The sequence below is a fragment of the Callithrix jacchus genome, chromosome 17, assembly GCF_049354715.1.
Source record: "Callithrix jacchus isolate 240 chromosome 17, calJac240_pri, whole genome shotgun sequence".
NCBI lineage: Eukaryota > Metazoa > Chordata > Mammalia > Primates > Cebidae > Callithrix > Callithrix jacchus.
In genome coordinates, this window is record NC_133518.1 from 70,202,928 (window position 1) to 70,221,776 (window position 18,849).

The following is an 18,849-nucleotide window of genomic DNA, read 5'->3' on the forward strand; positions in this document are numbered from 1 at the left end:
CTTAGATCAATAAATTGACAGACCTCCAGCAAAACTGATAAAAACAAACAGAAACAGGAACAAGTTACCAACATCAGGGAGAAGAAAAAGGGGCCTCATGAATATTAAAAAGATAATAAGGGAATACTACAAGGAACACTACGTACCTAAATTCAACAGCTTATAAGAAATGGATCGCTTCCTTAAAAAGCATAAACTACTCTCAGAAGAAAACTCTCACAACTCAACAGTAAGAAAACAAACAACCTGATTGAAACCCAATTAAAAAATGGGCAAAAGACTTAGCTAAAGCTAACTTTACCAAAGAGGATATCTGGATAGCAAATAAACATAAGAAAAGATGTTTAATGTCATTAGCCATCAGCCAATGACAAATGAAAACCATGAGACACATTACTGAAATGGCTAAAATTAAAAATGCCATAATACCAAGTGCTGACAAGGACATGGAGCAACTGGAAATTAGGTGTGAGTATGAGCAAGTTCATGGACCATCTTTGAGGGGATTTTTTTTTAAATAAGTGGTTAAAACACATTTTACTACACAAATAATAAAGATTTAAACTGTTACTTCTGGGCATAAATAACATGCTCCATGAGATAATGCAAGACAAACCAAATCAAGTTTGCACATTAAAACCCAGGTCGAGAAAAAAAAATCCCATTCCTGTGCTGAGCCATCTTTCCAGCTCTCGGCAGGCATGCAGAATTCATGCCACTCCATGTGTTTTGTTTGATTGTTTTCTGTTTGTAATTTTTTTACAGTCTCACTGTTGCAGGGGGCTTGCCATTGCCCAGGCTGGTCTTGAACTCCTGGCCTCAAGTGATCCTCCAGCTCTGGCCTGTAGTCCAGCTACTTGGGAGGCTGAGGCAAGAGGATTGCTTGAGCCCAGGAAGTTGAGGCTACAGTGAGCTGTGATTGCGCCACTGCACTCCAGCCTGGACAACACAGCAAGATCTCAAAAAAAAAGTTACTTACCTTGCTTAAGTCTCAAAAAAAAAAAACTTGCTTATAAGTGATAATTCATTATAATTTTCCTATGTTGGAGTCATGGGGAAACAAGCAATATGTTTCCTAGTTCATCTCATTTACGAATGAAAGAGACAGTTGACATTTATATCGAGGTGAAACAACTAAACAGGGAAGGGATAAAATCACAAATCTCCCAAGTCTTTGATTTAATGGTCCTTTCATAAGCTACAAATATGCCGGCTTTACCTATTTGCTCACAGGCACTCACACATTCAGCCAATTTCATTGTAGTTAATGTCTGAAACTGTCTAAGAATCATGTTTATCACACCTGGGCATCTTCTAAACCAGTCTGGATGCAGCTTCAAGAATGGATGCTTCAGTGGCTGCAAATGAAGACTAGAATTAAGGCAAATTGGATAATGTTTATGAGATATATGCTACACTCAGTGAGGAAGTATACACTGCACACCCCAAGGTTTTTGTTTTGAGTAGGTCAAGTGAATTTTTGTTAACCTTTCAAAATAATTTCAAATTTACAGAGAAGTTACACAAATAATACAAATAGCTATTTACTACTAAAGAACTATCAACATATTACCACAGTTGCTTTATCATTTTTTCTCTGTATATATTTTTTCTGTAAATAGCCAACATAATGCCCCTTTACCCTTAAATACTACAGTGTACAAATGTTAAAATCAAATACTTGACATGGATACGATACTATTATCGAATCTGTAGACTTTATGCAAATGTTACAATCATCATACTAATGTCATTTATAGAAAAAGAAAACATCAGATCACAAGTTACATTTAGTTGTTACACAAAAGAATTCAAAGCCTTAAACTAGGTCGGTATGGTGGCTAACACCTGTCATCCCAGCACTTTGGGAGGCCGAGGCGGGCGGATCACCTGAGATCAGGAGTTCGAGACCAGCCTGACCAACATGGAAAAACCCCATCCCTACTAAAAACACAAAATTAGCTGGGCATGGTGGCACATGCTTGTAATCCCAGCTACTCAGGAGGCTGAGGCAGGAGAATCGCTTGAACCTGGGAGGCGGAGGTTGTGGTGAGCCAAGATCACGCCATTGTACTCCAGCCTGGGCAACAAAATTGAAACTCCATCTCAAACAAACAAAAAAGGTAAAACTCAATAACGAAGCAAAAATAAAAAAGGAAACAAAACAAAACAATATTAAAAATATAGATAACACAGGCCGGGTGCGGTGGCTCACGCCTATAATCCCATCACTTTGGGAGGCCGAGGCAGGTGGATCACGAGGTCAAGAGATCGAGACCATCCTGGTCAACATGGTGAAACCCGATTTAATACATTAATTTTTTTAATACAAAAATTAGCTGGGCATAGTGGCACCTGTAGTCCCAGCTACACGGGAGGCTGAGGCAGGAGAATTGCTTGAACCCAGGAGGCGGAGGTTGCGGTGAGCCGAGATCGTGTTCCAGTCTGGGTAACAAGAGCGAAACTCCGTCTCAAAAAAAAAAAAAATAGGTAACACTACAGTGCCGGAAAGGAAAAGGAAGCCAGCCTTCAGATAAACAGAAATCCAGAAAATTCCACGACATGAATAACTGCAACTTAGTTTCATCCAAGTTAGGTCATGCTTTGCTTCTGTTGGAAAAGGAAAAAAAACAAAACAAAAAACTTTCTCCAGACTTCACCTTGATTTTCCAGATACAAGGTTGGTCTTCTTTCTTTGATACAATAATTTTCTGAAGCATATCTTTACATTCAACCCATAAAAATGGCCTATCCGGTTAATCAACATGAGGGGGAAAAAACACGGCTATTAAGACCGTCTTCCTGAATGTTAGCTGACTTCGAAGGAATCGGGAAAACTGATCTTTGACAGAAAAATTCCAGTTACAGGAAATTCCAGTTACAGTTGTTTAGTTATTCCAAATAACTGAAGAACTACGATAGTGTTATGATGTACTTCAGGCCAAGGTATCAGCTGCAGACTTCTCATAAAAAGAAAAAGGCACGCATTAGCCAAGCTAATAAAAATGACCACAAAGAAATGTGCTGGAGCAGAGAGAGGAATCAGTAGGAAATGCTAGACAATGAACGTGTAACCAATGCTCTCCCAACGGCACGTACCGGAAGAAATGGGTTTTTGTTCTCTTCAACTTTTTAGACACCAGGCCACTAAATGAGTCCGCTGGAATACACACGCAGAAGAGCCCGTGCTGTGTGGTTAGCCAAGCGGATCAGAAGCCTCATTGTTAAGGTATTAGTAATAGGGTGGAACTCAGATACGCAAGGATCCCAAAAGCAAAGTACATTCCACAGACGCATGATCCTATTTCAGCCAAAGTCCACATTCTGAGGTTAATGAATCGGGAGGGCAATGCATAAATCAAGACATCCGTCAGCACTTACAAATAATCACAGCGCCGAGGAACCCCCTCATCCATCCCCTAAACACCCAGGCAGAGAAAGGACAGTCCAGACAAGGAAAGTCATTCCTAAAGACAAGCCCAGAGGTGGCAAGAGTTGGCAAGGCTGTCTAAAGAGAAAGCTCTAAACGTACAGCTCTGGAACAGTCAGGGTTTTGGAAGAGGAAAAACCATCAAACACAACCCAGAAAGATATTCTGCCCAAAGGAGCACTACATCACTCATTAAAACACAGGCCTTGCCAGGTGTGGTGGCTCATGCCTGTAATCCTCACACTTTGAGAAGCTAAGGCTGGCGGATCACTTAAGGGTCAGGAGTTCGAGACCAGCCTGGCCAACATGGTGAAACCTCGTCTCTACTAAAAATACAAAAAAATTAGTCAGGCATGATGGTGGGCGCCTGTAATCCCAACTATTTGGGAGGCTGTGGCAGGAGAATCGCTTGAACCCAGGAGGAGGAGGAGGTTGCAGTGAGCTGAGATCATGCCACTGCACTCCAACCTGGGTGACAGAGCAAGACTCCATCTCAAAAAAAACAACACAGGGCCTCTTCTTTGGAAAGGCCATGGAGAGAAAGAGAGCAAGGGGGTCGGGGAGGAAAGTGATTATCTTGCAGTGGACTCAGCTGGTACTAGTTTACTCTGAGGCAAAGCCCTCAGTAATCTCATCTATGAAATGAGGGGTATGAGATCTTCGAGTTCTTTCCGGAGAAGTTAAAAAAAAAAAAAAAAAACACTCTTTGGAGTCCAACAATTCCCCGCTCCACAATTTATTAACTGTGCAGTTTATGTCACTCTAGGCCTCAACGTCTTCATCTGTAAAACTGGGGTTCCACCTGGATCGATCAGGGTTAGATCCGACTGAGACTCAGAGCTTACAAAAGAAGTTTATTCCTCCCCCTCCCCCAGGGAAAATTCCAGAGGTTGCAGCCAGGATTTATGAGGTGGCTTTAATCCACAAAGTCCTCTGAGGCCAGAAAGTCACTTCAAGGTTCAAGATGGCTGCTGGAATTCTAGCCATCATTTCTGTATTCTAGTTTTGGCCAGCATGTCTACATTCCAGCAGGAAAGGAAAAGGTAAGAAGAGTCGGAAGAAGGTTCCAGGAAATTACTATGTGACAACTCTACTCTCTTCACCATCCTAGGTGCAGGGAGGAAGAGGGACGAAAACACAGTTTTAGTTTGGACAGCCATGTCTCCAGCTAAAACCTGGGGTCTGTAGCTATAGGAAAGGGACAGAGTGGATAGCTGTGAACACCCACCCCCATCTCATTTTAAAGATGAAATCGGATAATATATGTGAAGTGTCTGACGCTTTGTGGACCCACAAATACACGGGGCCGGCATTCCCCTTGTGGTAACACAGACCTTTTGTGGTGTGTAGTCTCAGTGGCTCAAGAGGTCCTTCAGAAAGTAGCTTTTTTTTAGCCGAGTCTGCCATTTACAGTCTCACCTCTGACCACACTCCACATACAACCTGCATTCCAGCCCTACTAAACCTATCTCCTTTCACACCTCCAAACCTCTGTGCCCACAGGGGCTTCTACCGGGGATGCCCTGCTCTGAAGCCCCCGCCTGCAGAATGAACTCCTTTCTTCAACATTCTAGAAGGTCTGCCCCCACCTGCCACTTCTCCCCTTTATGCCCAGACGGAGCTGGCACTCCCACTCCCAGGTGCTTCCTATAGAGTAGCATTCACCAGCTGTACTGCTGCATCTAATGAGTGCTTGCTTGCTTGCTTTCCCTCTCTCTTTTTTTTTTTTTGACAGAGTCTTGCTCTGTCACCCAGGCTGGAGTGCAGTGGCACAATCTCGGCTCACTGCAACCTCCACCTTCTGGGTTCAAGTGACTCTCCTGTCTCAGCCTCCCAAGTAGCTGGGATTACAGGCACATACCACCATGCCTGGTTAATTTTTGTATTTTTAGTGGAGAGAGGGTTTCACCATATTTGCCAGGCTGATCTCAAACTCCTGACCTCAGGTGATCCACCCACCTTGGCCTCCCAAAGTGCTGGGATTACAGGCGTGAGCCACCATGCACAGTCCTAATGAGTGCTTTCTATGTACCACCCATTGTCCTACACCCTTTACACACAGCTTCTCAGCTGATCCCCAAAACTCTTTGACATAGACACCACATTATCCCCATTTAACAGATCAAGACACTGCGACAGAGGTCAAAGAGCTTGTCCAAGGTAAAAGAGTAGAGCTGGAATTTAAAAACAGGCTAATGGACCTCAGAATCTACACTCTTCGCCACCACACTGGGCTGCCTCAACTACGTGCATAAGAAATTTACATGTAATTATAGGGAAGGGATGATCGAACTACATCTCACAGGCAAAATCAGCCCACCACCAGCTTTTATAAATAAAGTTTTATTAGAACACAGACACATCCACTTGTTTACAAAGGAGCATTGGGTAATTGCCATGGAGACATATAGCCACAAAGTCTAACCTATCAAGCCCTTTACGGAAAAGTCCGCTCCCCACTGCTATGGAATGTTAGCTCCTTAAAGCCGGGTCTGTGCTTCTTCCCTCCAGTCTCCTGCTTCTCACATGGCATTTGGCATATACACAAAAAAGAACTCCAAAGTATTTGGGGTATAAAAATTCCACCAGGCCTAATTACAAAGAGGAGTGTGTCTTGGGGATGGTGCTGCCAGCTCACTCAGGGCTTAGAAAGTTCCCATGGTGGCTCACGCCTATAATCCCAGCACTTGGGGAGGCCAAGGAGTGCAGATCACCTGAGGTCTGAAGTTCAAGACCAGCCTGGCCAACATGATAAAACCCGTCTCTACTAAAACTACAAAAACTAGCCAGGCATGGTGGCAGGTGCCTGTAATCCCAGCTACTCGGGAGGCTGTGGCAGGAGAATCACTTGGACCCAGGAGGCGGAGGTGGCAGTGAGTGGAGACCACGCCACTGTATTCTAGCCTGGGCAACAGAGCGAGACTCTGTCTCAAAAAAAAAAAGAGAGAGAGAGAGAAAAGAAAAAAGAAAGTTTCTCAACTCTGTCCAGACTCTAGTTAACAACTAGAAGGCCCAGGTATACTATTGCGGTGGTTTTCACTGCATCGTTAGCAGCCCACACAGCTTGATGGGAGCTGAGTGAAGGTCGTTTGCATCAGTCACCTGATTCACTCAATTGCCCTGAACCCAGGGCCCTAGCAGAGCCCCCAGTTCCACCCACACGTAAGGAGAATCTGAACCCCACCACTCTCCAAAAGAACGTCCAATCCCACCAACCCATCTCATGCATGGCAGCCTGCTCAGGACACAAGGCCGGCTGTGCAGATAAACACTTAAAATATCCTGGAAAAGAGTTACTAAAAGCTGGTATTGGTTGCCTTTCAACTCTGTATTTTCATCAATATATTTATAGAAAGGGACTAAACCACACGAAAACATAAAGAGTCCCCTAAAAACGACAACACGAAAAGAAAAGATTATTTACGGTACAAATGCCTTCTCTGACCTTCAAGGAGCAGACTTACAACAAAAGCCCCTATATAATGTTTCCTAATTTTATCATGACTATTGATATCATTGCATGAGGCACAAATAAAGCATTTTCTTTCTGGGCTGTGACCATATTCAATCCAGTGTAGGTTATCAAAATTCAAATTCGGGATGGTTTTTCTTTTTAATTCTGTCTTGGCCTGGCCCCAAATCGCATCAGTGGGAGCTGGGCAAAACTGCAAAAAGTCTCCCACGTTTCCGGCACACTGGTTTCAACCCTTTTTTTTCAACCCTGGCTTCTTTCTGCCCAGAGTCCTCAGACAACTGTCCTGAGCAGCCTCTGAGGCACCACAGCAAATGCAACCACCGGGCAAATCAAATTGCTTAAGTCAATTGGATCCTCATGCAATGAGACGGGGGCTGGGACACCCGCAGATTTGCCAAGGCTGGGCTTCAGTGACCACCAACACACCCCCTAGATTCCAGAAAGCTACCCACTAGTCTGTCTAAAATACAAGACTCTCAGTCACAAACTTCTGCTGAGGACCTACTGTGCACCAAGTACCATTGTGGGACTGGTGCCTGTGGCAGTCTCACAACACTGCGAGGTTAGCATCCTTTTACAGATGGAGAGAACAAGGCCCAAAGAGTTAAATAACTTGCCCAAGGTCACGTGGCCAAAAGGAGGCAAAGCTGGAAAGATAAGAAGGTCTACACAGCTTCTCCCTAGACTGCCCCTCTCAGAAGCAACATGAGGAAGAGGCAGTCCTGTTTTCCAGAAGCTCTCCAGGTAGCAACACGAAGATGGCTAGGATGGAGAGCCATCTATTCATCTGTACACCGTTGGTGGCAGTGTGAAATGGTTCTGCTACTTTGGAAAACAGTTTAGCACTTTCCATATAGGATGGATACACCAGCAATTCTAATGCTAGCTACTTACCCAAAAGAAATAAAAGCATGTGACCACAAAAAGACTTCCACACAAATAGCAGCTTTATTTGTAACAGTCAAAAACTGGAAACAATCCAAATGTCCACCTACAGGTAATGGATAAACAAACTGTGGTATATCCACAGGACGTGACACCACTCAGCAACAAAAAGAAATGAATTAAACTGTTGATAGGCACAAGTGCATGGAGGAACCTCATAACATTATGCTGAGGAACAAACCAGATTCCAAAACAAATATCCTGCATGGTTCCATTTATATGAAACCCAAGAACAGACGAAACTAATTGGTGGTGATGTAAATCAGAAAGGAATTGTGGCCAGGCTCGATGGGTCACACCTGTAATCCCAGCACTTTGGGAGGCCAAAGTGGGCAGATCACTTAAGGTCAGGAGTTCGAGACCAGCCTAACTAACATGGTGAAACCCCATCTCCACTAAAATACGAAAACAATTAGCTGGGCGTTGTGGCAGGTGCCTGTAATCTCCAGAGTCTGAGGCAGGAGAATTGCTTGAACCCAGGAGGCGGAGGTTCCAATGAGTTGAGATCATGCCATTGCACTCCAGCAAAACTCCATCAAAAAAAAAAAAAAAAGGAAAGGAAAGGGGAAAAGAAAGGAAAGGTAAAAGGGAAGGGAAGGGCAAAGGGGGAAGGAAAGGGGGAGAAAAAGGGAAGGGGGAAGGGAAGAGAAGAGGGAAGGGAAGGGAAGGGGAAGGGAGAAGGGAAGGGAAGGGGGAAGCGGGAAAGAGGAAGGGAAGGGATTGCAGTGGAAAGGGAACTGACTGGTAGAAGCACAAGGAAACTTCCTGGTGGGGGTCGAAGGAGGGGCATGGGATGTTCCATATCTTTTGGAGTATAGTTATATGGTAGAAACAATTGTGAAACCCATCATACGGAACACCAAAGACCTGTGCATTCATTGCTTGTTAATCATACCTTTAAAAAAACAAGTCTTCAGACTAATGAGTCATTCTGGTAATAAAATGGAAACCACAGATTATTACATGTATACTTCCAAAATTGATTGCCCAAGAAAATTTAAAGAAACTCTGATTTGCCTATTAAAGGAAATTCGGTTTACTCACAGGCATCAGAATCAATGTCCTTCACAATCTCATTACTTGCCTTACATTTGCCCAAGGGGTCTATCTAGCAGACTGAGAGGAATGAGTCCACCCACCAACCCGAATTACAGTCATGATAGCAACTGGGCCCTATCATGAAACAGACAGACTCCTACTGCCATAGTAACCACTGAAGGGTGGGAAATGTGGCCAGGGGAGGAAAGACAGATCTTAAGACCTATCTTAGAACTATGTGTGGGAGTCTGAATAATGACCTCTCCCCACACCCCACCCATTCCCACATCCGCAGAATAACCACATCCTAATCCCTGGAACCTATGAATGTTGCCTTATATGGCAAACACCTGGACCTGTGGCCAATGTGATTAAATTAAAGGTCCTGAGACGGGACGGTGGTCCTGGATGATCTGGCACTCACAGGAGTTCTAAGGGGAAGGTAGAGAGAGGGAGATGTGACACACACAGAGAAGATGAAGATGTGAAGACAGGCAGTTAGGAGGAATGCGTAATCAGCCAAGGAAAGCCAGGAGCCACCAGAAGCTGGAAGAAGCAAGAAATAAATTTTCCCTCAGTGTCTCCAGAGAGAGCACCAACATCTTGCCCCACCAACACCTTGATCTGGACCCAGTGAAACTGATTTGAGACTGTTGGCCTCCAAAACATTAAAACAATAAACTTGTGACACAAAGTCTGTGGTGATTTGTTTTAACAGCCATAGGAAACTACCACGGACTGGAAGCCTTACATCCGGTACAACTTCTGCCAGCAGTCAACGTTCTCCCAATAGTAACTCGAACTTCTAATAAATATTCAAATTTATAAAAGTCATTTTTTAGAAATAAAAATCAGACAAGGTCCTCATTACCAGAAGCAGGCAAAGATTTCCTAAACAGGAGTGAAAAAAAAATCATAAAAAGAAAAAAAATCAAAAAAGTGACCACATTAAAACTAACAATTATGGCCCAGCAAGGTGGCTCTTGCTTGTCATCCCAGCACTTTGTGAGGTAGAGGTGGATTACTTGAGGTCAGGAGTTCGAGACCAGCCTGGCCAACATGGCGAAACCCGATCTCTACTAAAAATACAAAAATTAGCCTGGCATGGTGGTATCTGTAGTCCCAGTTACATGGGGACCTGAAGGAGGAGAATCACTTGAACCCAGGAAACAGAGGTTGCAGGAAGCCAAGATGGTGCCATTGCACCCCCATCCTGGGCAAAAGAGGGAGACTCTAACTCAAAAAATGTAAATAAATAAAATTAAATTAACAATTAATGTTTATCAAGACATGAGAAGAGGAAACAGCAAACCACAGAAAGAAGTATGAAATGGTTTGGCTGCTTTGGAAAACAATTTAGCACTTTCTACATAGGATGGATACACCAACAATTCTAATGCTAGATATTTACCCAAAAGAAATAAAAGCATGCGACCACACAAAGGCTTGCACACAATAGCAGCTTTATCTGCAATAGTCAAAAAACTGGAAACAACTCAAATGTCCTCCTACAGGTAATGGATAAACAAACTGTGGTACATCCACAGGACATAATACCTGCAGAATACACTGAGTTTCTGTATCTACAGTGCCCAGGCTCATGAGTACAGGCAGCCAGCAAAGGACATATACCCAGAATACATAAACATCTCTTAAAAGGAGAAAAAGGCAGACACCCAATAGATAAGTGGGCAAAGTCCTTAAAGAGCAACTTGTAAAACATGACCTCCAAAGGGCCAATTAATACATGAAAACATGCTCAACCTCATTAGTCATCAGGGAAAGGCAAATTAAAATTGGATGACACAAAATGAGGCGATATCAAGTGTGGATGAGAATGTAGTACACACAGAACTCTCTCTACACACTTTTGGTAGAAGTATTCATGCATACGGCCGCTATGAAAAACTCTCTGCTAGTATCTAATACGCTGGACATGAGCAAACTCCTAGGTGTGTATCCACAGAAATGCATACATATGTTCTCTAAAACACCCGCACTAGAATGTTCATAGCACTTTGACTCTAACTGAAAAGAACTTAAATATCAACCTACAATAGACACATGTATTTAGTATATTCATACAATGGAACACCAAATAGCAATGAAGATAAACAGACCACAACTATACACAGAAACATGCGTGAGCCTCCCAGACAGAATGTTAAGAGAAAGAAGCCAGACACACAGATCATGCATTATACAACAGGCAGTTCAAAAGGAAGCCAAACCACTCCATGGTGCTGAGGTCAGAACAGTGGTTACCTTAGGTGGGGAGATGCTAGAAGGAAAGGGGCTGTGGGGGTCAGGGATGTTTTGGCAGCTGTCTCTTAATCCGGGTGTGTTCCATTTATGAAAATCATTGAACTGTGCATGCGTATGATTTGTGTACTTTTCCGAATGTAGATTAGACTTCAGATTTACCCTCAAAACTCAGAGTTAGACGACATGAAAAGGCATGAGCACGCCGGGAGCGTTGGCTCACGCCTGTAATCCCAGCACTTTGGGAGGCCGAGGCGGGTGGATCATGAGGTCAAGAAATCGAGACCATCCTGGTCAACATGGTGAAACCCCGTCTCTACTCAAAATACAAAAAATTAGCTGGGCGTGGTGGCGCGTGCCTGTAATCCCAGCTACTCAGGAGGCTGAGGCAGGAGAATTGCCTGAACCCAGGAGGCGGAGGTTGCGGTGAGCCGAGATCGCGCCATTGCACTCCAGCCTGGGTAACAAGAGCGAAACTCCATCTCAAAAAAAAGAAAAAGAAAAAGAAAAGAAAAGGCATGAGCAGCTTTTCTTTTTTCTTCTAAACAAGTTTTTCAAACTGCAAAACAGACCCACGTTCACCTTAGGAAAACAGAAAAGAGAAGATAATGGAAATCGCCCACAGTCCCACCAAGCAAAGAAAACCATTTTGGAGTGAATCTCCTCAAATACACACACACTTTCAAAGGAGGGGGAGGGCAGATTCTACAGGGGATGTTAATACGAAGCAGGTGCTCAATAAATACGTTGAACCGTAAGTGAATAAGCAATATTAAGCAGTTTTGTAACCTAGGCAACCATCCCTTTTGTTATTACTATCAATGAAACTATCTAGCGTCCCTAAAGGGTTTTAGCACACAGCCTCAACACATCGGCAGACTGGACAGGAAGATACGCAGATACTTCCTATGTACACGCAGACAAGAATACAAAGCCCAGAGCAGTGACTTTCAACCCTGGTATCACCAGTTCCCTCTAAAATTATTGGGCTACCCCCCCCCCCAAAAAAACACTTATTTTCATTCAAGATGACTTTAAAAATTAATATGTACCCCAGTGATGCCTTAATTTGGGACAAGTGGGCCCAAAACGCTGGGGGTAAACGCTAAACAAATTATGTTGTTAACCCAGATGGAGTCAAAAGCAAGCCCTGGATATCTGGTCACTAATGGCCCCCAATGGGTAAGTTGTAGTGGGCCCTAAATCAGGGTGGCTATGTCACAAAACAGTCACACTCCCTGACCCAGAACCAAAGACTGTTTGCAGAGGGCAGGACAGGTGATAAACACAGCCACTCAAGGACAAGATACAGAACCAAGACTTCCAATATTAACAATAGCTAGCACTGGCTCAAATAGAACTAAGCCCTGGTTTCCTTCTCTGTCATTTATTCATTTTCTTATCCAGTCGATAATATTTGCTCTACCCTTATTGTGTACCAGACCCTGGTGTCAACACTGGAGATACAGCAGTAACAAAGATAGACAAAATTATCTGTTCTCAGGGAGCTTATACTCTAGTGTGGAGAGACCAAAAAAGGTAAAATAAAAAGCATGTCTGACATAGCAAGGTGTATGGAGAGAAATAAAATAGAAAAGGAAGCTAGGAATTACAGGCTGGGAAGGGGAGCCGCGAATGTTTGGTGACAAGCTTTAAAAGGATCCCTTCAAAATGAAGTACTCATCTTCTCCCCACAGAACTCTATGATAATTATGTTAATGTGGTCCCAGGGTAACCACAGCACTCAGGATAAAAACCAAGAATTTTATGGACCAGAAAGTGTCCACTTAAAAACAGACAAATTGAAGATCCAATAATAGCTACCACTTCTTGGTATCTTGCTATTAACTATTCTCAGTCACTTATACACTGGTAAGCTCACTTAATCTTCACATTGAACTATCGAAAAGAGTAACATCATTTTCCACATTTAACAGAAGAGAAAACAGAGGCCCAGTGCAATTAAAGAGCTGGCCCAGGGTCATACGTGTGCTAAGTGTTGATGTCAAGATTTGAATCCAAAGTCCACACTAGTCTTCCTCCCCAAATAAACGTCTACCTCAGAGGCAGCGTCTTGCTCTGTTGCCCAGGCTGGAGTGCAGTGGTGTGATCATAGCTCATTGCAGCCTTGTCCTCTTGTGCTCAAGCAATCCTTCCACCTCAGCACCCTGAGCAGCAGTGATTACAGGCCCATGTTACCATACCTGGCTAATTTTTATATTTTCACCTGGTGGAGACATGGTTTCACCATGGTTCCCAGGCTGGTCTGAACTCCTGGGCTCAAACGATCCTCCCACCTCAGCCTCCCAAAGTGCTGGGATTACAGGTGTTAGCCAACACACCCAGAAAGTGTCCACTTATAAACAAATTCTGTAATCCTAGCCAAGATTTGTCCCTGAGCATTTCACTGAGTTCTTACAACCCTACCAATCACCAAAAAAAGAATTGGAGGTTGGTTCCACATTTGCAGTGTCTCCTTTTCTCCAAATAAGGAAAAGGGAATGGCAATCAATGGCAACCCTTAGATATTCAACAATTTCTGGATCCAATTAGAAATTATTTCCTCAAATACTTGATATTATGAGCAAAATAGTTCCATTTTGGTTTGAGAGTAAAGTTAACCTTAGGGCAAATGGGAGTTCATGCAGCCAGTTTCTTTTTTTTTTTTTTTTTTTTTGAGACGGTGTCTTGCTCTGTCACCAGGTTGGAATGCAGTGGCGAAATCTCGGCTCACTGCAACTTCAGCCTCCTGGGTTTAAGCGATTCTTCCGCCTCAGCCTCCTGAGTAGCTGGGACCACAGGCGCGTGCCACCACACCCAGCTAATTTTTTTTTTTTTTTTTGTATTTTTAGTAGAGATGGGGTTTCACCATGTTGGCCAGGATGGTCTCGATCGCTTGACCTCGTGATCCACCCACCTCGGACTCCCAAAGTGCTGGGATTACAGGCGTGAGCCACCGCACCCGGCCCATACAGCCAGTTTCTTACAAGGCACAGTAGGCAACTCAAACTGAACACAGTCCAAACAGAACTCTTGGCCGAGCGCCACCCTCCCCACAAACACATTCCTCTCCTGTGATCCTCATCTCCCAGCGTCTCAGGCCCACAAATCAAGAGTTATCCTTGCCCGTCTCCTGCCGCCACATCAAAGTCATCAGCAATTTCCATCCTCTCCACACCAGATCTATCCCTTCTCTCCAAGTCTCCGCCAAACCCCAGTTCAAGCTGCCAGCATCTCTTTCCTGGACTACTCACATGGGCTCCTAACTGGTCTTCCAGCTTCATGCTTTGGCCCCTTGAAAATCTCATCTCTACACAGCAGCCAGAGTGACCTAATAAGGGTCACTTCCCTTCCTAAAATCCTTCTGGGCCACCAGAACCCAGTCTGAAATTGTAATCCTGGCCAACTAGGTGCTATGTCATCTGCCTCCCCAAGTTCTTGAGGTTTACTCTTCCCTTGGTTCACAGCATATGAGTGATAAGATGGGTTTAATAAGGCTGGCCGCAGTGCCTCACGCCTGTAATCCCAGCACTTTGGCAGGCCGAGGTGGGCAGATCATGATGTCAAGAGATCGAGACCATCCTGGACAATATGGTGAAACCCCATCTCTACTAAAAATACAAAAATTAGCTTGGCGTAGTAGCGCGTGCCTGTAGTCCCAGCTGCTTAGGAGGCTGAGGCAGGAGAATCGCTTGAAGCAGGGAGGTGGGGAGTTGCAGTGAGCCGTACTGCATTCCAGCCTGGTGACAGAGCAAGACTCTGTCTCAAAAAAAAAAAAAAAAAAAAAAAGATGGGTAATAACAGAGTGCTCTAAATTAAAATGTGAATAGCAATAAAGACACTAAACTCACACTTAAAATTATTCCTGCAGATACTTCCCTTTATCTCATCACCTTTCTTGAAACCTTCATCGCACTTGCCACTTTCTGGATTCATTGTAAAGCCATCCTGAAACTCTACACAACATTATTATGCCTGAAATATTTTCTTTAAGTGTCTGTAATAATGAGTCACAGAAAGCCGTGAATGCGTGTTTTCCCCATATTCTAAGTATTTCACCTTCTCATCCAGTGAGTCTGAGTCAATGTCCTGAACTTACTCTCCTGAGTTGAGCATGTTCCCATCACGCAGTTTTCTTTCCTGTGACCTCTCTTTATTTATTCATTTATTTCGTGTTCTGGCCCAAACTGCCTTCCTAAGGGCAGGACATGGAGGCGACAAATAAAGGCAGAATATGATGCCAAATGTTAAAATATAAGCTTGACAGCAACTTGAGGACATGCAAGAGGGCACCAGAGTACAAACTGTTAGTGGGTGATCGGTGTTAAGTCCTGGGAGCTGGTGAAGAGCATTACAGCAGCGTGAGAGGGCAAACCAAGAACTTGGTAGCTATAGATTTGTCATTAACTGTGGGCACTTTGAAAAGAACTGCCAAAGGAAGATGCCATGAGGCCCATAACGAAAGACAGCATGAATCAGCCGGTTACTTGTCCCTAAGGCATTTCCCTGGACCGGGAGAAGGTGGTAGCTCCAGCTCCTGGAAGAGTGCCCGGCACATAGTAGGTGTTCAATAAAACAATCTCTGACTAGATAAATTGAACAAACGAAGGCGTTTTCAAAGTTTCTATTTTTACCCTCTTCTCTCTTCCTTTTCAGTAATCCAACTCTCCCTTGATAAGACCCCTCGAGAAGGGAGAATTTTGCAATCACAGAGTCATCATAAATCTTCTCCAAACCACTAATGGACCCTCAGCCATCGTTCAGAGAACCCAATGTGGGAAATAGAAACCCTGACACTGAGATGTTAACAATTATAGACAATGCTTACGGAGTCAGTGGTAGACTTGGAAAACGGTGAGTACACTGTGGTAAGAACAAACATTGGCAGACAGCTATAAATCGCAGTAAACAAACTCAATAAAGATGAGACATCACTTAAGCATGCTCAGAAGTGCACATAATACCACATTTCACCCAGGTAGCCTGCAATCACGTAGCTATTATTGTCATTAAGCGTGCTTCTTCTCAACCTTGCCTCCAATCTAAACACCAAAACGGGTCTAAAATAATGCAAAAGAAAGGTACTCCACTGCCTCCTAAGTTCACTCCAAAGAACAAATCCTTTAATATACATTGCAGGTAAAATAATTGTTCCCCAGCAAGTAAATAATAAAATAACTGAAATCCAGGATAAAAGCTCTGTTGGCCTCATAAGCTACTTGAAAAAAAGACTATTAAACGTGATTGCTCAACACACCAACAAAACACTGTCACTGACAAGACCCCTTGAGTTGCCCTTAATAAGACACAATTAGCAAGAACTGAAATCAGATTTAGTCATCTCCTTCTCCCTCTACCTACGCACTCTACCTATTCTTTTTCATCTTTCACGAATTGAAAGGGGAAAGGGAGAGGCAACAGCGGGCACTAGGACCATTTTGAGAAATAAAAGGATTCAAAAGTTAAGTGCAACTTCCACAAACATAGTAACACATCTCCCATGAAGCCCAGGTGACTCAGAAAGTCCTGTATGTAGAATATCAATACAGAAACAACTGTTTCGGTACTTCAGAAGTCCTCTTCCTTCAAGTTCAGTTTCATGTAAATAACTGCCTGATATGTTTCAGATGGAAGCAAATCTGAACATTTCCCAACAATCTACTGGAAGAAATAACCAAGTAAGATAGTCCATGCAGCAGAGATAAGCAACTTTCCAGGGTATGATTCAAATCTCACGAACATCCTTAAAAGCCCCAAGTCTATTAAAATCTGGGGACCATTAAATAGGCAGAACAAAATATCCCACCAACCACCTCTCCAAAAAGCATTGTTCTCCTCTCATGGGACATTTGTATTTCCCTCTGGCTTGCTTTTGACAAACAATCTGAAAAAAAAACAAACAAACAGTAAACAGCAGTGCCACATCTGTCCCTCTCTTCCTCATGATGGCAGATCTCACACACGCTACCACCATTCCAAGTCTCCTGAGCCCTTTCCTCACCAGCCCCATCCTTCCACGTGTGTATAACTAGGCTTCTCAACTGTGAGGGGGAAGTGAGCAGGAAACTTCAAAAGGGACCTGAAGAGGAAATAATGAAAATAATGTAAATTGCTATTAATATTAAAAGGGAGGAGGGTTGGTTTTTTTTTTTGGTGTTGGAGTCTCACGCTGTCGCCTGGGCTGCTGCAACCTCCACCTCCGGGTTCAAGCGACTCTTCTTCCTCAGCCTCCGGAGTAGCTGAGATTACAGGCACCCGCCACCACACCCCGCTAATTTTTTGTATTCTTAGTAGAGACAGGGTTTCACTATTTTGGCAGGGCTGGTCTCGAACCCCTGACCTCGTGATCCACCCGCCTCGGCCTCCCAAAGCGCTGGGATTACAGGCGTGAGCCACCGCGCCCGGCCTCTTTCTTTATTTAAACAAAACTCCCATTACAGAGATCGGAGGGTGCAAGGCACAAACTGGGGCAGGGGTATGTAAGGTCTCCCAGAATGACAAGTGGCAGTTTTTTTGTTGCTAGTGGAGGTGTTCGGAAGCACCAAACTTTAAAATGAACTGTGTTACGCAGAAATTTGCCGTAATCGGAGCAGGCGTGCTAATGCTTTTTCACCCAGGCACAAAGCACGCCCCTTCTGCCTCCCTTTCCCTGTCATTCTTCAGAGGTGCGGGAGACCGCGGGCAACCAGAGCACCGGGACCAGCACGCTCCTCCTGCCACTCCAGTCTCTGCAGGTGCCAGCACAGAAGAAAACCAGGGCTCTCGCCTCCCTCCCCGCCACTGCGGTTCCGTCCCGGGGTGGGGCCATGGCGCGCCCCATCCTGGGCACCCCACCTGGAGGGGAGCAGGGACGCAGGAAGGGCACCGTGCAGAGGCATTACTAGTTTCGCTGAAGGCACAATCGCGCGCGCGCGCACGCACACACACACACAAACACACACACACACACACAGCGGCGCGCGAGGAGGGGCGCGGGCGGCTGGCGCGTTACCTGTTCTGCCAGCCCTGGAGGAGGTTGGTGTATTTGCTGAGCACGCCCTCGAGCGCCGGCTCCCTCCTGCGGCCGCCTCCCCCGGACGGGCTAGCGGCCACCGAGCCCGGGCTGCTGCGGCTGCCCCCGCTACCAAGCCCGGCTGCCGACGACCGGCTGGAGACCCCCCGGCCCGCCAGAGAGCAGGAGGGCGAGGAGCCCGCCGAGGTGGCACGGCTGCTGCTGCGGCTGCTGCTGTTGCTGCCCCCGCCGCCGTCTGCGCCCTGGGCCGCCCTCTCCATGATCCGTGCGCGCCCGGGACGCGGGTGCCCGCCGCGGTGGCGGCCCCGGCAAGGCGGCGGCGGCTGCTGATACAGCTCCGAGCGCCCGGGCCGCGCGTGGCTGCTCCAAATCCCCGGGAAATGCCTGACTCATACAGGAGGAAGAGGAGGAGGAGGCGAAGGAGAGCTGGGAAGGAAGCCAACGGGGCTGGATGCAGCTGCGACCGCCCCTCCTCCCGCCGCGGCCAGGGCCGGCCCCTCCCTCCGCACTACTTTCCCGGGCAAGTTCGGGGCCGGTGCCCGGCTAGGCGAGCCCTCTTCGGGTTCCTCCTCCTCTTCCTCCTTGTCCCCGCGGCGTCTCAGGCCCTGGGGACACTCTAGGAGGCCGATCTGCTAGGTGGGCACGCCCTAAATCCACGCCAAGTCACCCTCGCATTCCTTCTGCCAC

At 45.4% G+C, this 18,849-nt stretch overlaps 1 protein-coding gene across 4 annotated transcripts in view; it reads right to left on the minus strand.

Moving 5' to 3' along the window:
• OSBPL10 (oxysterol binding protein like 10) overlaps window positions 1-18,548 on the minus strand; it is a 332,750-nt gene extending 314,202 nt beyond the window's left edge. For all 4 annotated transcript variants that reach the window (XM_054246920.2, XM_002759684.7, XM_078354487.1 and 1 more), the window contains exon 1: window positions 18,142-18,548. In XM_054246920.2, the coding sequence (XP_054102895.2) occupies window positions 18,142-18,422 (281 nt within the window). In that variant the 5' untranslated portion in view covers window positions 18,423-18,548. The remainder of the gene's footprint in view (window positions 1-18,141) is intronic.
• Window positions 18,549-18,849: the final 301 nt, after the last annotated feature.